The 23,849-nt window shown below is 45.7% G+C and overlaps 1 protein-coding gene across 2 annotated transcripts in view; it reads right to left on the bottom strand.

Annotated features, from left to right (window-relative positions):
• The window catches only part of SND1 (staphylococcal nuclease and tudor domain containing 1), a 2,092,018-nt gene that overhangs the window by 2,018,860 nt on the left and 49,309 nt on the right, over positions 1-23,849 (bottom strand). For both annotated transcript variants that reach the window (XM_078677758.1, XM_078677762.1), the window contains exon 2: positions 1,533-1,682. In XM_078677758.1, coding sequence (XP_078533884.1) covers positions 1,533-1,682 — 150 coding nt within the window. The remainder of the gene's footprint in view (positions 1-1,532; positions 1,683-23,849) is intronic.

Genomic DNA, 23,849 nt, shown 5'->3' with positions numbered 1-23,849 from the left:
CGCGGGGTTTTTAAAAGTGCCGCGCACAGCGGGAAAACCGCTAGCGCGCATGCGGTTAAGGAAGTCGTCAAACTCTTTCCTCTTCATGAAGGCCTTTATTTTGGGCCTACAACAGTCCCCCTCCCCCTCACCCCCCAATATCAGGAGCTCATTCAGAGCCTAGGCTTCCTTTTCTCAAGGCTTTATTCCTCCCACGCTCCTGTTCACCCTTTCGGAGTCAAGGATGGTTCAAAGGGTTTACCACCAACTTGCGGAGTTTTTTTGCTTGTTCTTCCCCTATCCCTTTGGTTTTTGCGGTCAGGGTACCTTTGAAGACTTCAAGTCCAAATACTTCAGCTGGGCCCCACTACACCCCTATGTTAACTGGTTCCTCTTCATCTCACCGTCTTTCAACATCATTAACACCTTCGAACTCCCCTTTCGCAACCTGTGTCAGAGCCCTCTCCCTGTGCCACATCAGTTTTCTCAATTTTTTTCTCGCCACTCGACAGCCCAAGGTCTCAGTTAGATTCCCTGATGAAACTGTGGCATGGCAGGGTAAACCAGCCCCGTTTCTCCTCATCTTCAGGGTGTTGGGGTGCAATTCTACACATCACAATCCTCCTAGGTGTGCTGCTTCAGCAGGAAAAGGTTTCAAACCTTGTAACTGTTATTTCTATAAACTTGTGGTGACACTACAAGCAAAATGTATCCCAAACATTCTCAGACTCCAGGGGGTGAGGTTATCCCGGAAACTAACGCTGAAAAAACACAGTTTTTCCTTGGTATTAACTATTCCCTCAGTGTCAGTGTAACCTTCAGTTCCTTCAAGATGTTTTGGTATGGTCTGTGATCCCCTGATGAAACTTCACTTTTTACTCTTACATTTTCCGTGTTCCTAACTGGGCTTCTGAACCAAATGGTGGGAAAAAAATCTAAAGACTGCGAAGATACAGCAGGGTTGCCAGGGCCACCCAATAACAGACACTGATTGGAATGAGAAGGTTGAGGGTCCTCTTCCTTTGAGAACGAAAATGTTAAACAACTGGCAATGATAAAATTCTGCAGAGTGGTTAGGGCAGTCAAAGATTACCTCTATTTCATAGGGTCCTGTGAAACATTTTACAAATTTAAAATGTTTGGAAGCGTCTACTGCACAAAATGCAGCAGTATAAAAACTCATTTCACAGCACCCATGGAATTAATATTTCATGGCTCCTGTGAAATATTGTATACATTAATAAAATGAGAGCCACATTTTGCGCAGGGGTCACTGTGCGCATGACCCTGTCCTAAATAACCAAGAAAATTAACAAGTTTGATAACCAAGGGCACTTCATCGGCAAATGTGTCACAATTAGCCAGGAAAGTGCCTTATTTAATAACCTAGCTACATTGTTTTTTTCAGTAAATGGATTTCAGACAGTCCTGCAGATTTGCTAGCGGAGGCATATCTGCTTCTACATATATGAAAGCCTGGTACTGTAAAGGATTCCATATGCATACAGATGGCCCCTTAATTTAGTCAGTCACACTTTTCGCAATTTGCCTACCTCGTCAGGTGTATCCTTGGAATCTGGCTGGGCGACAGCTGCACGTCGAGCAAGGGCTCCAGCTCGGATATTGCTGAGGTTGATTTGTCTCTCAGGCGGTGGACCTCCACGAGGCTGGCCTCTGACAATAATGGCAACACCAGAGAGAACCTGGAGAAAAAGGAAACCATATTAGAAAAAACACAATTGCAACTATGAAAAAGCCCTCAATTTTATTTTGCGAAGTGTCCTGATCCCAAATTCGACTAATAATTTCAAGAAGTCCAACACTGGAGATTTATTTATAACTCGAAAACTGAAATAGCACTGCTTTACAGCGCTCAAAATGACTGATCAATTAATACTGCAACCTTACAAGAAAGGAAGTGGCCATTTATCCTGCTGGCAGACACAAAATACAGAATCTCTGCTATTTACACAGCGGCTGGCAAAATAGTATATAATCCTCACATATCAGACTTCTTAAATATCCGAAACTTTACTATTTAAACTTTACTATTTATCTGGAAGTAGGTTAAATAGAGATCATGTACTATTTGACCAGTGTCTGGACAAATATTGTTTGGGAGGTGTTTATTTAGCCAAAGGGGCTACACCCAATGGCTGTGCAGTGGCCATCTTGCAATGAGGATGTAGGAAATCGTATGGAGCATTTGAAAGGAAGGCACAAATTAAGCTGAGCTGTTTACAGATAAAACAGAAAAAAATCAATTTAGAATACATACAGTTCTATTAACAGAATTTCTTTTTTTTATTTTTATTTAGCAATCGAGCTTCTTTTTCAGGATAAGGTACAGATACTTTTTGCTGCAGCCTGGAAGCATTTCGTTGTTGCCAAAGACTGAGTAAGTTTTTAATACACATTACACACGTTTTCCTCCCACATGACAGTATATGGTCTTTCCTTCTTGTCATGATCCTCCTTTTGAAAATGTGAGGACTGAGCTCATTTTGGGCCTGCATGGAACGCTTTGTGCTAGTTCCAAGCTACCTTTTTAACAGCATTGAGCTTGCTTAGTATTTCAGGTCTGGCAACACCGCAATAGCCAACAAGCAGCAGCAAACTGGGAGTGCAGAACCACCAGGTGGTACCTGGGTCACAGAACGAAGGGCACTGACATAATGACATTGGAGCTAGGGACAGTATTTGAGGGCACGTACAAGAGGCAAATTAGGTGAAAAAAGTGATCAGGTTTCTGTGGAATAGAGAGGAGGGAAGTGAAAGCAAGAGACAGGTAGGCAAAGCATATAGGTAATTCACAAGAAACGTATCGATTCACACAGCTGCCTGCTAAAAAAATAATTCTCACACTATTCACTCAGTGTAGTGGGGGTGAGGCATAGATGCTTATTTGTCAATCATCAGTAGCCCCCCGCCCCAGAAATTTTAATAACCTGCCCAATGTATCTTGGGAATTGTAGATAGGCTAAGCAGTGTTTTAAGTGTGCTGGGCCCCATCTTATTGGGGCCTCATTTCTGTCCAGGGCTGTGTTCTCGGAGCAAAAACAATCTGGAATTCAAAAAAATAATAATAACAATAAGAGTGACCGGCTTGGAAGCTATATCTGTCTAAAGTCAGTATGGAGGAGGAAGGAGGACCGGTAGGAGGAGATGGGGAGGATGAGGCTGGCCAGTAGAAGGATAAGCACCAGGAAGTAGACCAACAGGAGGGCTAAGGTTAACAGAGCCCTGAAGACCAGGACAAGGGCCTGAGATACCAAATTCACAAGATTGACAAGGGCAGAGGGAACAGGAACAAACCGATGAGGAGGATCAGGAGAAACATCGCTAGGGGTACCAAGATCCGGGTATGAAGGATTAGGAGGATGTGGAAGAAAAGCACAAGGACATAGGCCAGGGCCAGATGGATCAGATAGACTGAGGGAAGGAGAAAAAGCTGAGGACCAGCAAGACAAGGAGGGGTACAAGGATGAGAGAACACCAATCAGGACCAGGGGACTATGGTCCAGGGTCCGATACTCAGGTTTGCAAACCCAAGAGCATCAGTACCAAGAGAAAGAATAACCAGGACCACAAATCAGATCAAGTACAACCAGGGGGCCAGAAGCAGAAGAACCAGGACAGGGAAAACCACAACCGGAAGGACCAAAGCTAGCATGACCCGAAGGAATAGAAAAGGACCAAAAAGTCTAAGTATAGTGGGACCAGGACCAGAAGGTCCATGAGGCGCAGACTCATGAGGACCCTAAACCAGATTGGCAAGAACTACATGAACCTGAGTGACATGCAACATGGGACCTAGGAGGACCACAGCAAAGGTGACCAGGAGAGCCAGAACCAGGAGGAGCAGTATTAGGAGGACCATGACTAGCAGAACCGAACCTAGAGGATTAGGTGCAGATGCAAAGGGAAAAAGAGCCAGACGTACACATTTTAAAAGGACCAGGGCAAGGAGGATAAGTGGGACCCAACCAAGAGAACGAGTAAGATCAAAGCACAGAGGTGCAGTAGGATAAGGCTCTGGCATACCATGACAAGATTGAGTCGATGAGTAGGAAAGGGGGGGGGAGACAGGACTAGGGGAGTTGAATCACAGAAGCCAGGATGAACAAGCTGGGTGGCTAGGATCAGGATGGCCAGAACAAGGAGGATCAGGACGAAGAGGACAAGTTTATGCAGGACCAGGATTACAATGTACAGAAAGAGTTGGTAGACAAGGGGCAGGAGTATCATGAAAAGATGGAGGAGGACCAGGAGAACTAGTCAGATCAAGAGCAGAATGAATGCAGTAAAAAGGACTATGGGCCAGATGGCAGAGGATTAGGTGGAACAAAGATCAGATAGGCAAGAAGGTGGGGGTCACACCCCAGGGGACTAGGACGTGCAGTGCCATGCGGAGCAGGGAGACCAGGACGTGCAGTAGCAAGTGGAGCAGGAGCCCCAGGACCTCAGGTAATTGGACTAATCAGAAAGACCAGGACAAGCAAAGGGGGCCTGCTCAAGACCAAGTTGGCCAGGTCCAGCTCAAGAGGATTTAATAAGGAAGAATCAGTACCAGGTGATAAGAGGAGTCAGGGCTGGGAAGATCAGGATGGGCCAAACCTTGAAAACTAGAAGTATCAGACCCTAGAGGACCAGGACAAGGCCAGGTGGGGAAGCAGCCAGCAGGTTCAGGCTGGGGAGTATCGGAGGTCCATGAAAACGGGGGTTCAGCAAGGAGCAGGGCCATGAAGACCATAGTTCGGAAGGAGCAGGATCAGGGAGACCACAACCTGGAAGGAGCCGGGCCAAGGAGACCACGGCCTGGAAAGAGCCGGGCCAAGGAGACCACGGCCTGGAAGGAGCCGGGCCAAGGAGACCACGGCCTGGAAGGAGCCGGGCCAAGGAGACCGAGGCCAGGAAGGACTAACGAGAAGCGCTAGGTTCACTAAACTATCACCCGGGTGACTAAGGCTAGAGCGACAAGGGACAGGAAGACCAAAGCAACCCAGAAAAGGAGAACTGGAGCAGTAAGAGGAGGAGGCCCAAGACCAGAAAGCATCAAAGGACAAGAAGAAAGAACACCAGAACTATATGATTATATGCCACATTTATTAGAATATCCCTAAAAAATTGTGTTTATCCATGCTTATTGTGTGAATTCCTAGAAGCCTCATCTTCCTTAGCCCAATAGCAGAACTGATGAGAAGTACGAGCTAAAAAAAAAAGAATGAGACCATGAAAAGTAAATAGAAAGCCAAAACAGTTTTCCAGCTCTGAGGAGTGGTAGAAGACCGTTGTACAATGTTCCTGAGGAGGCGGGGGTGGGGGAGAGGGGGGGGGGGAGAGGAATCAGAGGGACGAAAGGAAGTTGGGTTTTAACAAGGGTGGTCTGTGAAGGCTGGTAGAAGGGTTTGAAAAACGGAGAGGGCTAGTCAGCAAAAATGGTAATTGGTCGACAAAGGAGGGGTCAAACAGTTAGGGCAATCACAAAGGGTCAAAAGAGGCTTTGACAAGTAGATTAAGAGATCAGGGTTGCTGCAGATTAATGGGCTCAGTTGGCCTGCAGTGGGACTCTGTTACAAAGGGCTCAGGTTGCCAGCCGTGTTAAAACTATGAATCAAGGCCAGCAAATGGTAGCTTCAGCACAAGACGAGAAGTCAGTGAACCTCTGAAGATGGCTGAGGAGTGAGAGAAAAATTGTGTGGCAGAAGTGTTTTGAAGGCCTGTAAAGACGCTACACGTGTCTCGAGCAGTAGTCTGTGAAACTCTTGGATATCACCAATCCTTGAAGAATGATAATCAGGTGGTACGGCTGAGGAAAGGGCTAGACGGGCTGTAATGTCAGCAAAGATCATGCAGAAGAAGTTGTCTAGGTGCTGACAGATGCGCGCTTAAGGTCAATGTAAGTAGAAGAACCACAAAAGAGTTTGTGATCCTCAATGAGCAACACAAGGGTGAAATAGTCCATGAGGGCTGGCAAAGGGATGAACAGATTCTTCAAGGGCAGCAAGGTGGGTCCATGGGAGACAAAAGAAAGAATAAGCTGGCAGAACGGAGTACTGGAAGCCATCTGAAAAAAACAAGATACTTACCTTTAGACTGTGGTCCTCCAGTATTGATATCTTTCATACATTCACATGCTTTAATCTTATAAGTCAATGTGGGAGTGGCGCGGTACTTAATTAAGCAGTACTAAAAGGAGTAAATTAGAAAGCATTGCAAAAGCAATTGCATTTGTTAACCAATTCTCATCCTTATAAAATACTGCATAACTTTTACTCTTAAGCCACTGGCTGTGTTAATAGTGAAACTGTTTTGCTGTTTCTTCAACCACACAGGAAATAATGTCTGCTAATTAGCCACAGACCGGGTACATTGTAAACTTTCTTTGCTATCTGCATGAAAGCCAGTCAAACAGGACATAATGTCTGCCATATGAGCCAGCAGCCAGGTAAATACTGAAATTCCATTGTTACTGCAAGGCACTGATCAAATGGTACGTACTTTGATATTTACCCAGCAGCCAGGTACAAACTGAAGTTACTTATTCACTGGCCAAATTGCACATATTGTCTGCAATTTTTCCTGCAACTGGGTTAAGAGTGAACTTTCTTAGCAATTTGCACACCAACTGGACATTTATGCACTTTCTCTACTATTGAACGAAAGGCTAGGTGAAAAGTAAAACGTCTCTATTTCCACAACGATAGGACAAACAGTGCAGAATCTTTACTATTTAGCCAGAGACCGGATAAATAGTGACGCTTCTTTGCTATTTGCAAGGCCACCGGCCAAACAGTAAAGGTCTTCTATTTGGCCACAGGGCCAGGTAAACAGTAAACAATGTCTGCTATTTATCGAGCAGCTGGTTATAGAGTTACGGTCCCTTACGATTTGGCAAGTGAATGCGTTGTCTATTATATTCATCTTTTTGGCTTGTGAGGAAGTATCTCCTCCCATCATGGTGATCCATAGGGAGTTGTTCAGATGTGTACCACAGGATAGGGGTTTTTGGGCCGCTCACAATATTCTTATGCACTTGTTCGGGTGTCGGTTCCGTTCCCTACATTGGAAAAGATGTAGATGACGAAAGAGTGAGTGATTTGGCGAGAACCTGCCAAACGTTCTTTGGGGGTTGCTTACGTGAGGCACTTCCTATACACACATTTTTTACATACATTTAGTATTCACCGTGAGGTATGGGACCTGATTTGGTTTTAAGTAGACATAAAATGGGGCTGTTCAGATATATGCAATAGAACCATCCCCGCTGGTAATTTTAAAAAAAGGGGGAGGGGCCTGGAGCGTATCTACTGGATGTGTGTTGAGTAACAAGGGCCTTTTATGTTTTTGATTGATGTGCTGAGTGGAGGGCACCCTGGACACTTTTTACCTCTATTGCTCCTCTTTAACAGTGATTAATATGTATAAAGAGCATGACATTCTAAATTACTTAAGCATCTGGAAATAGGAAATTAAGGGAAAGCTAATGCAGTGCAGATTCTTTTTTTTTTTTTTTTATTCGAACCGTCTTCCAAGCACCGAGGGTTGCTATACTCAAGACAGATACTTACGTTGGCTTTTAAGCTTTAAAGTTAGTGAAGAGTCCACAAAATAAATAAAAAGTTAAGAAAAAATAAACGAAACACTCTCACAAGATGTTACAAAACGTAGGGGCCTTAAGCATGAGGAACATTCCAAGTTACCTATGGATAAATTAGCATCACACTGTTTTTACGGAATGCTGCGTCTACTCGGTCTCAACTGCTAGAAATAGAAGACACTAATGATGCATTAGGGCTATCCTAGTAACAGCCTTGTGCTGAAGTGACATCATGCAGTTGCCAATTAATGAATGCTGTAAGGCTAAAAGAGGCAGCCAGCACAGACGTGTTGGGTTTGAAAGTGGCATAACTAAATCAAGATGTTTGCTAAGAGGATGACGTTTTGGTTGTACATAAAAATGAAGAGACGTAAAATTATAGAATTTTTTGGGGGAACGTGTCCAAGTGAAAGCCGGTAATAGGTCCCAGTATTTCACGAGCTCTTCGAGTGGGCTTTGCAGTGGAAGTTATGTGCGCCATGTGGCTTCTAAGGAAGTTCCCAAGGTACTTATTTGAAAAACAAAATGTGAAAATAAGGTGCGTTACTTCCTTGTATCCAAATTGGAGTTTGTAGTTAGAACAGGGAATTAAGTCCTTCTACTGCGTTATTCTATTCGTTCAATATTGAATCAATCAATGTTTTGAAATTGAAGCCCACAACACAGCAATTTCTATCAAGCCCACTTCAGCCCAACAAAACATCAGCGTTACTTATTTTGCAGATATCAATTATATGAAAGAGTAAACCAATTGCTGTGTATTAACACTATATACAAAATAAAAATTGATATGCGACTTTTGTGCCCCAGGGTAGTGACCAAAACCAACAGTGACATTGTACAGTGACTAATGAAAAGAAGCAGTTGGTTATTGGAGTGATCAGGGAGGTCCCTTTTGGAATAAAGTGTCAATCCACTAAGTAGGATTTTTTTCTAGTGTCCAAGGACTCTCCCTTTTTGAAGTTGACGATGTTGCCACCCTCTCGAGTTACGGGGTCTCTTCAGGACAAAGGATACAGGGGACCCAGGCATTTACATTTGGCTGAAGGTGAGGAAAGTACTTCTTGATGTAGTTGGTCAATGTATAGTGACCCTATCATGGGTCATACCGACTCCGACAAGGATACAAGGAAGTAACACACCTTGCCTTATTTTCACATTTCTTTTTCAAATGAGTTCCTTGTGAGCACTTTGTTTGCGGACTAGCCAAACCCAGTTCACAGGGACGTATGGGTTGCTCTTGTTCCTTGTAAAAAAAAAAAATAATTCCAAGGAAGAAGTGTTATAATCTACTGCTGCATTTCCCCTTGCCTAAGTGACTCTTCTCTACTGCTCAGCCAAATTGAGTGTGGGTGTGTCTGATGATATCTAGAATGTTGGAAGTATGATGAGGTTGTGGAATGTTGGGAGCTGGGGGAGCTGAAAGTGTCAGTTGGTGTGCAGGCTGAGCAGGACAGAGGCTGCTCCTGGTGGGGCGTCGTATGGATTTACCATCTTCCTGTAATTTACTGATGTGATTATCTTGACAATAAATCTACTATATTTATCTACATTACATCCGGCTACAAAGGACTATCATATTTATAATAAAGAGCACAACTATTCTAACCCATGACTACTAAAAATGTCCCTTACACAAAGCTAGTTATGAACTTTGCACTAGTTCATTGTGAGTTTATCAAAGGGCCATAATATGACGGCTACACTTCAGATACAGTTTACAACCCCCCAAACCCAAAAAGGAAATGTCCAACAGACGCACAATAGGAAAGTGGGTCACAAACCTCTTGAAACAAATAAAGGAGATAAAGTGTAGGGTACGCATCACATAAGTGCAAGCCAAGTATGCTGTAGGACTGGGGAAGACTAGGAGTGCTTTTTAAGCAGCAGCTGCTCACTCCAGGCGCTAGACCGAGTTTGATGGTGGAAGATAGTAGCATTACTCTGCGTTCTAAGTATTATTACTTAATGCACAAGTTGCACCACTAGTCATGCACCCAAATTTTATTCTTTCTTTTAGTCACTACCATCTGAGAAAAAAAAAAGGAGTCTTTTGTGATGTAAGTTTTTTAAGCTGCCTCTCAACCAAGTGTCATTCTAGCTTGGAAGGTAGCTCAAACGCTTTGCTACACTTTCATCGGTTGCAAAATATTCTGCCATCAACCATACGCCATGTGTCTGTATAACCATTAACCCCTTCACTATTCCGCTGCAGTGCTAAGGGGGCGGGGCGGAAATGCGGCGGGCGCATGCTGGTGACGGAACCGCTCCGTCACCAGCGTCGGTTGCGCTGAGCTTGTGACGGAGCGGTTCCGTCATGGCCCGCCCCGCTCAATAGAACGCTCAGCGCAGGCGCAGAATTCGCGCTGCGCATGAGCGGCGAGCGGGCCATGACGGAACTGCTCCGTCATCAGCACAGCGCACCCGCAGCTGATGACGGAGCGGTTCCGTCATCAGCATGCAACGGGTTAAATCACCAATAAAAATTAATATTAAAATTAATATAAAAAATGACAGCATGTCTGACTTATTTTAATATCTAAATGGACGCCACTTTACTGACAATTAAACTCACACACATATATTCACTGAAAAAACCATAGGTTTCAGACATGTAATAGTTTGGAATTAGCATTTAAAAAAACTAAGAAACTCACTGAAAAAAACATAGATTTTAGGGGTGTTATAGTTAGTTGGACATTTCACTTGTACAAAACCATTGAAATTCCCCCGTTATAGTTAGTTATACTAGCTATAACTCGCGCGCCCGCAATCCACTGCTGATGATGTCACATATTACATCATTCATGACATTCTCTCCTGATAACAGGTGAGTAAATAAATGGGAATTCGTAGTTCGGCTGATTTTATAGGAATATTTGTACATTTCAAAAATCGACACTTAGAAACTTTTCTGCTGAAAACCACACAATGGATCGCTATGGAAGGAAATACAAGTTACTGGTAAGTACGCTTAGAATTACTTTTCAGGGTCAGTGCTGGGCTAAAAGATGCAGCACGGAGTTCTCTCCTGATAACAGGTGAGTAAATCAGAATTCGTAGTTCGACTGATTTTAGAGGAATATTTGTACAATGGTGAAGGAAGGGGCCGGGGCCTGCGGTGACATGTGTGCAAACACGCTCTGTGGCGCGTTTTGAGTTGAGGAATTAAATCCTCTTCCATGCTGCAGTCCCCTGGGGGCCAACTAGCCCACCAGGTACCTCCAGTATGCGCCAGGGAGCTGTGTTGCAGAGAGGTATTCAGAGGCCACGCCCCTTTTTTACAACACTATGCAGCACAGCTCCGTGCCGCTTACTGGAGGTACCTGGTGGGCTATTTGACTCCTAGGGGACCTCTGGATTGAAGAGGAATTAATTTTCCAACTTAAAACACACCACAGGGCGCGTTTGCACACATCACCTTAGGCCCCGCCCCCTACCTTCACCACTGAATAAACTGTCTCACTGAGGATATTCACAAGATGACGCCATGTATCGCTCTCAAAATTCAAAAAATCACATACCAGCTTCTTGTGTGGCTAGAGAACAAAAGCTCTGGCATAGCCATCAAATCGGATTTATGAGCCATGTCAATTCCTTTTAGCCATGCCGAACAGCAGTGGCAAGATGCATGGTGAAAATATTATAAAAAAGACCAGCATTGCATAGCCAATAGGTCTCACCTTTGGGACCTTATACGTGTTTAGCCAGAGCTATTGGCTTTGCCCATGTCTTTAAGGAATGGTGTAGAGGAGTGAGGCTGCTGTGCATCATGTTGAAAAGTTACCTGTGTGGATCATGGTAGCATGTAGAAGTGGGGCATTAACAATGAAAATGAAATCGATTATTAGAGAATGTTGAAATGTGGAGCACTGGGCATGACCTAAAAACGGGGAGCAAGTCACAGAATTAAACAATAATGGAATTATTGACCATAGTGTCAGACTCCAATGCAGGTCATAAGTAAGGGGACGGTCAATTACTTTTTTAGGTCTCGCCTGTCGATGCGCATGCGCATCGAGCTTGCGAGACTATTGGGGCTTAACCACTCTTTAACTAACTTGCAAGGAATCGTGGCGATTCCTTGCAGTGCCCGTGACTTTTAAGCTCAATGCGCATGGAGCTTAAAAGCGCGTGCACATCAGTTCCCTCAGCCGCACTCCAGGCCCCTGCTGCTTTCACACCCTCTCCCCGCTCCGCCCCCTCCCCTGCCCGCCGTGTCGCATTTCTCCTCCCCCCTCCCCTTATTTTTTTTACCCGCTCCGCCCCCTCCCCTGCCCGCCGTGTCGCATTTCTTTTCTCCTCTTTGCTCCTCCAGCAGTTCTCTGTCACCTTTCCTTCTCTCCTCCCTTGTCCACCTTTTCATTGTTTTTGCCCACCTCTCCTCCAGTTGAACTCTGTCACTAGCTCCTTTCAGCCCCTTCTCATTCCAGTGTTTTCGGGTCCCATCTCATGCTTGTTATAAAGGGGCTGCCAAAAGCGTACTTACTCCCCTCACGACGCTCCTCCCGCTCCGCCCCCTCCCCACTCTCTCTCCCAGCACACCTCCCCCTCCAGCATACAACACGAAATTCAGGCTCCGCCAGCTCGTCGATTTATTTTAGTACCAACCAATTGAAAAGTCGCCAAACATATGCTTTACTTGAAGTTTGAATTATTTTACTTAGCTTGGGGCTGACGATTATTTGACAGTGAGCGCGACACGCATGAAAGGGTCTCCTTGAAGGAAATTCAGTTTCTTCAACAGGCACTCCGCTCCGCCCGCCCTCCCCTGCCTGCCGTGTCGCATTTCTTCAGGGCACCTCCCCTCATCACTTCCCCAGCAGCATCTGTTCCCCAGCCTGCCTAGAGCAGCTCTTCCTGCTCCGCCCTCTCCCCACTCTCTCTCCCCTCACGACGCTCCTCCCGCTCCGCCCCCTCCCCACTCTCTCTCCCAGCACACCTCCCCCTCCAGCATACAACACGGAATTCAGGCTCCACCAGCTCCTCGATTTATTTTAGTACCAACCAATTGACATGTTCCAGTAACTTATTTAAAACTACCATATTTTATAAAACACAATTACGCCCACATTATTTACTCATCACTTTCGCGGTGGCAAGTTTGCAATTCATGAAAGGGGAATGGGAAGTCACCAAACATATGCTTTACTTGAAGTTTGACTTATTTTACTTAGCTTGGGGCTGTCGATTATTTGACAGTGAGCGCGACACGCATGAAAGGGTCTCCTTGAAGGAAATTCAGTTTCTTCAACAGGCACTCTGCTCAGCACCCCACCCTTCCCACACACGTGACTGCTGCCTTCTTTTAAGCTACAAATGAAGCGTACTTACTCCCCTCACGACGCTCCTCCCGCTCCGCCCCCTCCCCACTCTCTCTCCCAGCACACCTCCCCCTCCAGCATACAACACGAAATTCAGGCTCCGCCAGCTCGTCGATTTATTTTAGTACCAACCAATTGACATGTTCCTGTAACTTATTTAAAACTACCATATTTTATAAAACACAATTACGCCCAAATTATTTACTCATCACTTTCGCGGTGGCAAGTCTGCAATTCATGAAAGGGGGAATGGGAAGTCACCAAACATATGCTTTACTTGAAGTTTGACTTATTTTACTTAGCTTGGGGCTGTCGATTATTTGACAGTGAGCGCGACACGCATGAGAGGGTGTCCTTGAAGGAAATTCAGTTTCTTCAACAGGCACTCTGCTCAGCACCCCACCCTTCCCACACACGTGACTGCTGCCTTCTTTTAAGCTACAAATGAGGCATACTTACTAACACTCAAACCTTCCTGCCTGAACAATTACCTTAACCGGCATATTACACCAGGCTCCAGCACGTGTGACGTGTGGAGTTCAATCTCTTACCTAAATGTCATTTCAAAGTCACATCTGAAAAGAGCTTGCTTATAATGTATAATGGCGCTGACGCATGGCTGATATAGTTCACGTGATAAATAATGATAAACTTGTAACTTTCATTGTTTTACGCACAATTTCCGCAGGAGCATGATAAAAATTAAAACGTAGGCACTCACCCACGCAACGCCACTCACCCACGCAACAACACATACAACGCCACTCCCCCACGCAACGCCACTCACTCAAAGCAACGCCACTCACCCACGCAACCCCACTCACACACGCAACCCCACTCACCCACGCAACCCCACTCACCCACGCAACCCCACTCATCCACGCAATGCCACTCACACATGCAACGCCACTCACACATGCAACGCCACTCACCCACGCAACGCCACTCACCCACGCAACGCCACTCACCCACGCAATAACACTCACCCACGCAACGCCACTCACCCACGCAATAACACTCACACACGCAACGCCACTCACCCACGCAACGCCACTCACCACGCAACGCCACTCACCACGCAACGCCACTCACCCACGCAACAACACTCACACATGCAACGCCACTCACCCACGCAACGCCACTCACTCAAAGCCACTCACACCCACGCAGTGCCACTTTCACCCACACTGTACAGTGCACAATAGGTCTCGCAGTAGGAAAGTTGGAGCTATTGGTTTTGTAAATGACAAAGCCCTTTATGTTTTTAACATGAAAACAAAAATAAAAGGCATTGTTATTTGCAATTGTAATAGCTCCAACTTTCCTACTGCGAGACCTATTGGCAACGCCAGTGCTTGTTTTTGACTGGCTCCGCCATCATTACATTAATATTAATATTTACATTGAAATGTTAAGAACACAACAGCCAGTTTGATTCCCCAAAAAGCAAAGCATAGCTGCAGGATTTGGAATGTCTTTCAGAACAGAGTAAGCCATCTATGAAAATAGTTGAACATCCTTGAGCAACAAGACAGGGATGAAAGAAGAAAGTTTGTACGAACTGCACAACTCTACTTATTACCAAATGGAGTATAGCCGGTGAACATCCCTAGTTACTGCCCCTAACGCTCCATCAGTACCCTAGCCTGCAGCTGAGCACTGGGTCAATTGAAAGGCAATAAGTACCATTATTGGCCACAGAGCCAGTCAATAATGCTAGATAATGTAAACATACATACTAAAAAAATACAAACTTAAAACACTGGTCATTGCTTCACCTTCTGACTAAGCAATTAAGACATGCTTGATCCCCAAAGCTTGTTGGCGAGTAGGTACTTTTAGTTTATCATAAGTTAAAAATTTGGAAAGCTACTCAAAATAAAAATATCAAACAGAAAAGGACAGCCTTTTCATGTTGATTAGCCCTTTCTATACAGTGTATATCGCTGGGAAGCCAGGTTATTTTTAACATTCCATTTAAATCATTCAAATAAAATGCAAGTAATTTATTGGTAAATACCACCCTGATTCCGAAGTATTTCGAAACACAAGTGCACCTCAGAGTAGTACATGTAGTGTCAAATTGCCTGAAGCAAAACAGCATAAACAAGAGTTTTATAGCCGGTGAAGAATGGGTTATCAAGTATGCTTGGGGTTTCAAACTCTGATGTGTTGACAACTGTCCAAGCGTGTTGTCTCTATGCAAATGAGTTCTTGTCCTGCAGTGGAGACAAGGACTTTGCTGAGGAACTGCTTCTTATAAGCTGCTCTTTCCATGGGACTTGCACAAGCTTCTTTAAAGCCAAGAGCTTTCTATTGCAATAAAAAAAAAATGTTTTGATCATCTGCGCCTCTATTTCCAGCCAGCACAGAATATTTAGGGAGACTCTCGCTGAAGCACGGAATGGTCAGCAGAAAGAGGGGTTTTCCGTCACTCTTAGTGTGTTTGCCAATGGCTGAAGTGGGCAGACCTGTTGCCCCATGTTGTATGCTGCAGTGGGCCTAAGAACAATGTTAATGACAATAACAAAAACAATTGAGGTAAAGGGCTGGCTGAAATAAGTACACGCCACATAACTTTAGTAAAATCAAAAAGGTCTTAACTAGACCTAAAAAATATACACTTTGACAAATGCTTTGGAAATGGTTCTGTGTGTTCATCACTGCATGCAAAGAGCTCGCTCAAACCAACAACAAAAAAAAAATAAAATCAAAAAAAACCCGAACAACTGGTGTCAAGTGAGGTTTAAAAAAAAAGTTGCTGTGTTTCGCCATTGAGGAGGGCGGGAGGCAGAATGCCTGTAGAAGAGTGAGGCATTAAAGGTAACTCAGAGTCGGCATTTTGGCGATGATTTAGTGACGAGGGAGGGACGAGTTCTGAAAAGGTACAAGGCTGTTTAAAATGCGCATGCACCGCCACACGCCCAACCAAATGTGCCGAGCGCGCTTCTCGCTTTATCCCCCCTTTGTCAAGTCATGTTCGAAGAGACCTGGCGAAAAAATGAGCTGCCTGAATGTAAACAATGCCTGCGGCCTCTTCTGCAGACATCTCCCGGGGCGATCAGCGCCTCAGAAGCTAAGAAGATGTCACGTTTTACATTAAAAACTGCGCTCTTTATTAAAGCGCTCTAGTTATCTTCTCCAACCTGTTCTGTTTTTATGCAATTGCGCTATGCAAGCTGGGACCTGTTGGTCCTTACGTCTGAGGAATAAAGCCAAAAGTAAAGTTCCATAATTCAGACTGCCAAAATTTAACAGAGGAGAGCCACTTTTCAAAATTGAGTGAGTTTATCAATTTAAGAAGTTGGTCTCATTCAAATAACAAGCCGCTAATGACGTGTGGCCGCGAACGGGAGTTGTGTGTGCGCGCGAAAATGGAACGCGAACGTGAAACCGATTGCGGTCCAGATGGCGCCTCGGACGGTGAAAGCTGGCGGGTGCGCGCTTGAAGGAAAGCGCTAGGCCATCAAAAGCATGAGGTAGCACTCTGAAACCCCGCTTACTAAAGGTCTCGCAGAGCAGCACATGCGCTGGCTCAGGTGAGACCTAAAAAAGGAAAAAAAAGGGATGAAGCAGCCGCATCATTTTGTAGGAGTGCACATGCTCTAGTGTACATGCACCCATAGAAAATATAGAGGGCAGCTGCCTAGATAGATCAGTAAATAAAAAGAAAATAGAAATACAGGTAGAGCAAATCCCCTTTTAAGCTGGATGGAGCAGCAGTAATTTGCTACCTGGTTCCCTGACAAAAATGTAATAAGACTACGAGTGGGCGGAGGTGGCAGAAACAGGGAGCAGGCGATTGGAAGGGGTTGCAACAGGCAGCCGGAGATGCGGGAGCAGGGAGCAGCAATCAAGGGAGAGTCACTCAAGCTAGAAAGCAAAGCAATGGAAGAAGCACACAAGGGCAATCGCAACACAGAGCAAGGTGTAGAGAGGAAGAGAAGTATACAAGGAAGACAGCTGGCAAACACATGCACTCTCATGGAGCATCTAACCAAACAGAAAAATGTAGTTCCCGAAAAGGAAGCAGAAGAAGGGCACAAGAAAGAGGCTATGCTCTTTAGCAGCTACAACCACAGAACAGGAAGGCAAGCCCAACCAAGGCGCTGAATAAAAAGCAAGTTAATGAGAGACAAATGTAACCAATTGTAAGCTATGGGCGTACACTGGGTCCACTATAAGTTAACAATAGCTCTTTCAGAACCAAACAGCCTGTGCCGTTTGGTAGGTGAGATCGAAGAACTAGGTTTTATTTTCCAAAGATGGGTGGTGCTAGTGATAAATCTTTTGCCGCAGTATAGAAAGCCAAATACATACATATTTAACAGTCTTAATTTGTTCATTAGCGGTAGGGATGTGTGTGACAAATACCAGTATAAAATGTGCTTCGTTTTCTCCAAGTTACTGTGTGATTATGAGCTTAATATAATATAGATCAAGAAATAGGTCTCTAAAAAGGAGTTTAAAACCGTACCATACAATCAAGTTATAGTTTCATGCTGTATTACAATTCCTAGGACTCATTCTAGCCCCAACCACTTTCTACAGTTGATCACCTCAAATGTACCCAACAGATGCTACAACGCAAACCACAAAATAAGTATTTACGCTTCAAATTACTCTGAAAATTGAGGACCCTTATAGTTCTGTAGCACTGAAATTCTACTATTTTATCAGTGGGCTGGCAAAGTCCTTAAAAGAACTTCCTTGGTCTTGTTCTCTGCCTAATTACCATGAGAAAAGGACTTAAAATTAATGTTTAATATGCACTGCATAGGCATGGTCGAGTCTGCATATCTTGACTCGTCAAAGATTTTCTCCTCAGGACTGTGCTCGTGTTATAAAATGTATTAATTCATTGTTTCAAATTTATCAGTTTCGGAACTGGTTATGGCGATTAAACACAGGAATTTTAAATTGTCAGTACCCAAGGGCCCATTCTCCATTTTAGGATGAATTTGAATTTTAAGCTTTTTTTAATTATGTATTAAGCAGCATGATTTTTTTTATCCAATATGTTAGTTAATTAACGCCATAAAATGGAACAAAACTTCCTGCAGTTTAACTCAATTTCAAAGTAAAACCCCCGGAAGCATTCAGTTCTCAAACAAGTGTTCGTACTTAACACAAGAAAATTAATATAGAGAAGCCAAGGGAAAACAATGTGAAACTGCAGTGTTCACGTGACTTGCTCTGTGATAAATCACAATTACCCTCCAGATCTGAAAAGGTGGGGGGAAAAACTATTACATGTATACCAGTAGCATTCTGTGGGAAGCGGTCTTTTTAAGTAGTGTACGAAAATTAGGTACACTGTGTAGAAAGTGCAGACACCCTTATTGGCTTTCAGGGCTTAAAATAATAATCCCAAATGCTCTCTTTTGTGGTAGTGTGGGTGAGCAGTTTAGGCTGATCAGAGGGTAGATTTAAACGTTTGTTGTACACACACAGTCAATTAATGAGGCACTCAAGAAGAAACTCTAGACCAATTTAGAAAAAAAAAACAAAGAACTTAAAAATCGCTTAAGTACTTTGTACTGTAAAATCTAATAACATCTAAACAATAGAAAATGGTATGTGTCAGATTTGAAGCATGAGCCTTGAACGCAGTACTGTTATCCTACGGCAGAAACATTCACTGCATAGGGTAATTTGAAAGCACTTACAGGACTGTTTTCTGGACTTAGTGTGAGTAGGGGGGTCAAGGTCCAAGAAAGCACCAATAGTTCCGTTTTAACTGCCCTGAGGTGTCTGGGGGCAGAGGTGCTTTCAGAGGTGGTAGTCTCAGACGTTACATGCTGTAGTCAATGAGAGGAGTACCTGTAAGAAAGAGAATGAAAGGGAGGACTGGAGGACCAGATCGGCACAACCCAAACAGGGGCTCTACTCTTGGGGCTCTCAGGGCTACAGACACCCAAGTCAGTTTCAATGGACTCAGGCTGGGGGGCTCGGGTGCAGGAGTGTTTTGTCTGATGGATTGTCGAGTTTGAGGCTCCCACAATTCTCTGTACACCTGCCGAAGAGTGAGGAGAAACACAGAAAGACTACTTCTGGTATAAAGCTGGCCTCTGGTAAAGGCCCTCAACGTGCAGGTCAGTTCTATTGAAAGTAGTGTTCGGACTGAACGCAAACAAGCCTGGATGCTTGCAACAGGCTCCGGTACCTCGGAAATTGGTGTTTGGCAGCCCTTGGAGGTCCTGGCATCTCCAAACTTGGCTGGTAGACTGATCTGACCCCCTGGAACATGGTGTCCTCTTCCTAATGGCTGCTGTGATGATGGACCCGGAAGTCCGCAGACTGGTGGGCCAGACAGAGGTCGGTATCTGCAAGCAAGTGGCCCCTCTACTTCAAGGGAGACGCTGGCTGGTGGACAAAGAGCTGGCAGCCTTCCGAGGCTTATGGAGGATGCACAACTGCAGGACTAGTTTGGTCTTTTCAATTGTTGTGACAGGAGCAGGCAGGGTTTGGCACCAAAGTTCCTCTGTTCTCACATTTGTCAGCTCTTTGTCCTTCTTCTGGAGTCAATAGAATCTCAGTTCCTGGTGTCAGGGTGCCACCTAAATACTCAATTTAGAGGTGTTAAGGGGAGAGCAGGGTTGTAGCCAATGGGCTACTTACCCTTGGGGGTCACTTCACCCCCCTATATGACTACTTCCTGTGGGGAAGCAGGTATACTCCAGTCCCAGAGTTCCTAATTTCACCATCAGGCAAGCTCACATTAGGGGAATGACCAGCTTAGTGGTGCAACAGGTCTACTTGCATAGCTGATTTCCCGTCTGTCCTGGTGCCAAATGGGTCTCGGGCAAGGGGGTGGAATCTACCAGGTGAGGGGGAAGCAGGGGTCGTATAGCAAAGGTGGCAGAGGCTCTGAATACTCTGGCCTGGGTATAGAGATTCAGTAGCCATCCTGCTGGGGGAGGTGTAAACACCTACTGCCAGAGCAGGTATTGTTCCTAACCTCAGGGCGCGGGTTCTTACCTCCAGGGGGGTCAGAAATGTGTCTGTGGTGCAGGCTGGAAGATACCAGTCAACCAGCACATGATAGTGGTAGGTTTTTCAGGGGGTACCTCTAAGGTGCTTTCTGGGTGCATCCCTTAATAAATCCACTATTCACATCAGTCTGGGATTATTAAGACAAGGGGTTTGATACCAAACACCATAGGTTTCAGTAAAGCCATCATGTAGCTAGGAAACTCTAAATGACCAGTGCTCAGTGCATATACTAAAGATGGCTTCCCTGTTCACTTGTACTATCTAGTAACTGAACTTGACAGCACAGGGGCATTACCGCTCATGCAGATATGTCGTCATATGTAATATAATGCACCATGTCTTAATGCTATAAGGCCTGCTGTAGGGGTTAATTACATATATTGCATGCATTGTCTGTGGGCATGGCACAGGGTGTGTCATGTCATGTTTTCACACTTGTTTGCAGCATTTTTCGCAGCCTGCAGGAGTTTGGTGGTGGGTCCCTTAGGGTGGCACTATACATGCTGGAGCCCTTAGGGACCTTCTTTAGTACTCATGCCCTAGGTATTAGGAGTACCATTTACTAGGGACTTACAGGGGTGCTAATACACTTTCCAAATGGGGCACAATGGAACAGTCTACTTGTTTTTAGGGAAAGGGCACTGACAATGGGGTCCTGGTTAGTTGGAACCTATTGCACTTCAGTAAAACTTGCATCAAATACAAGGCAAAAAGTGGGGGCGACCATGTCAAAAAGGGGGCCCTTTCCTACACATTCGCAAAGCCAATAAAGAAACAGAGGCTGACTCAACACTGCTGTGATTTTCAGCATGGAGGGAAAGCTGTTCTGTGCCAGTGACTAGTCCATTAGTCAGCATGGTATGTGATCAGATTTAGAAACTAATTTTTAGCTCTATGGCTGCAGCGTTGTCTCCACAACTCAATTCTACTACACGTTTTATAGCAATACCACATGGGCTGGGTAAACTGAAAGGCCTGTGGGTTCATTTACATTAATCCTGAAACATGGAGAGTAAAAGGCAGAAGATTCAATCAGGGCACTTTTATAAGTGTACATTTATTAGAATACATGGAAACCTTGTCACGGCCTTCAGAATACAATACAACCCTAACTCTTCCACAGGCTAAGTGTGAATCACACGGGAGGGTAGAACAGAAACATATCGGAATAAAGAGTGTGCAGCTGTTCAAATTCGGAGAGCATGCAGGAGTTCAGTAGATATCACAAAAAATCGTTTTTTTCCCCAAGCTGCAGCGTCATGCCTTTCCAGAAGAAGCCAAGAGGTGACCTTGGGCTGATGCTTTAGGTGGCACTCTAGTACACCTAACTGTCCACCAACTGAGGCAGGTAGGGTCAGTTTTATTCATTGTGCCCTGAGGGCGCAATGGGCGAGTGTGCCCACTTTGTGCGCCCCCAAGGAACAATCGTATTAAAGAGGGGGTCTCAGAAGCTTGTGCGTCCCCTTGTGTAATATTGATAGTGCTACCGCACATGTGCCAGCACTATCATAAGAGGGCATGTACTCATTGCATGGGGGCATGGCCCATTGCAAATGAGGGAATAATTTTGCCTCTGTGCCCGTGCTGTATTTTGGACATGGGCGCAGAGGCAAACATACCTTCTGGGGCGCACTGATAGTGCACTGCCTTTTTGTGTCACACTGTCAGTGGGCCCCCGGAGGGCAGCCCTCAAGGAATGAAAAGGGCCCCTGGACCCCCAGAAAGCAACTTGCAGGCAGGTGCAATCACTCCCAGTACCCCCCTGCAAGGGGATCTCTAATCCCTCTTAAGTGCAGGCACGTTGCCACCTACATTGTGAAGCACGGAGCGACTTTGAACCAGCTGCTTCATATTTCACTTTATTGAGCTCCCCCAAGAGCAGCACAAGTTTGCATCTGCCCTGAGGGCAGCACATTCACCATAAATGGGCACAATTTCCCTGTTTGCACCCAGCGAACCCATTTGAAGGTGCACCATTGCACAAACAGGGAAAGTGCACCCTTTTTGTAATATGAGCCCAGGTCGCCTGGAACTGGAGAGATCTAGATTGACCTAAGCAAAGACTTTACAAATGCACCAATTCACTGTCCTGCAGTGAGAGCACTGAGCACACATCAGGTTACAACTATCCCACACCGCAGCTACCAACCAGGTATGAACCAAGACTGCGTCTGACAAGTGACAAAAAAGATAAACGCCTGTCAAAAGAATGATTAGAGCAATTCTGGATCCATATCTTCATACAGGACTGTGTTTTGCCAAACTATAATTCAAGCTATGAGTTCTCCAAAATGTGCAAGCACATTTGATTAAGCACTGCCCCCAGCTATGACACTCACAGGACACTAGATGACATTTCAGAACAAGCATTGGCATAGCCAATAAGTCTCGCATTTGGGACCTTATAAGTGTTTAGCCATGCAACAGTTTGTTTTGTTGCACCAAGGATATTCTGCTGCATAACTAAATACTTATAGGGTCAATAAGCGAGACCTATTGGAGATGCCAATGCTTGTTTGTTTTTTCTGCTGTTTTGTTTAAGTTGCCAGATCTACAATAGCTGGACATGGTTTTTGTTAACAGTTCTTTGCATCAAATGAACTTGTTTTCATTGCTCTGAATGCTGTTTCTGTTCTGGTTGTAGGAACCAGTCATTCCCGAGGGCGTGGGGGCTGCCTAGGTGTGCGCATGCGTTGAACTTTGCAAATGAGAAAAAGCCTGGTGCAGGCGCAATTTACAAGTGTGGAGTGAGTGAGCCCCATGCAGCATGACTCACTTGCACAGGAGTTCATGCACTGCACCTGCATACTCAGCATGGTTTAAGGAAACTCGACCCGCTCCCTCCCAGGGATCGAACACATATTTACCAAGAAACTCTGAGAAGAGCCTGCCTGCTGCACTGACGGCTGGTGGTGTTTGTGCCTGGTGAAAGCGTGCACTGACGGCTGGTGGTGTGTGTGCCTGGTGGAAGCGTTCACGGACGGCTGGTGGTGTGTGTGTGCCTGGTGGAAGCGTGCACGGACGTCTGGTGAAAGCGTGCACAGACGGCTGATGGTGTGTGCGCCTGGTGGAAGCGTGCACGGACGGCTGATGGTGCGTGTGCTCCTGGTGGAAGCATGACTGACAGCTGGTGGTGTGTATGCGCCTGGTGGAAGCGTGCACTGAAGACTGGTGGTATGTGTGTGTGCCTGGTGGAAGCGTGCACCGACGGTTGGTGGTGTGTGCCTGGTGGAAGCGTGCACCGACGGCTGGTAGTGTGTGACGGCTGGTGGTGTGTGTGCCTGGTGGAAGCGTGCACTGACGGCTGGTGGTGTGTGCCTGGTGGAAGCGTGCACTGATGGCTGGTGGTGTGTGCCTGGTTGAAGCGTGCACCGACGGCTGGTGGTGTGTGTGCCTGGTGGAAGCGTGCACGGACAGCTGGTAGGGTGTGTGCCTGGTGGAAGCGTGCACGGAGGGCTGGTGGTGTGTGTGCCTGGTGGAAGCGTGCACGGAGGGCTGGTGGTGTGTGTGCCTGGTGGAAGCGTGCACGGGCGGCTGGTGGTATGTGTGCCTGGTGTAAGTGTGCACGGAGGGCTGGTGGTATGTGTGCCTGGTGGGAGCGGGCACTGACAGCTGGTGGTGTGTGTGCCTGGTGAAAGCATGCACTGACGACTGATTGGAGTGTGTGCCTTGTGGAAGCAGGAGCATTCACAGTGATAGAAGACAAATGAAACTGACGAAGAGGGAGGGGGAGGGGGAGGGGGGAAGGGAGGGGGAGCAGAGGAGCATGATTCACAGCTAGAAGACACAAATGAAGCTGACCAGGAGGGAGGTGGAAAAAGGAGGGGGGTAGTGCAAGCAGAGGTGCCGGATTACAGCAATAAAAACACAGATGGCAGCTGTGCACGAGCTTGTGAATGCAAGCTGTAGGCCAGCAAAAGCCTCTGGTGGCACTTTTAAAAGCCACTTAC

The sequence above is a fragment of the Lissotriton helveticus genome, chromosome 1_1 (genome assembly GCF_964261635.1).
Source record: "Lissotriton helveticus chromosome 1_1, aLisHel1.1, whole genome shotgun sequence".
Taxonomy (NCBI): domain Eukaryota; kingdom Metazoa; phylum Chordata; class Amphibia; order Caudata; family Salamandridae; genus Lissotriton; species Lissotriton helveticus.
This window is presented reverse-complemented; position numbering and strand designations above follow the sequence as displayed.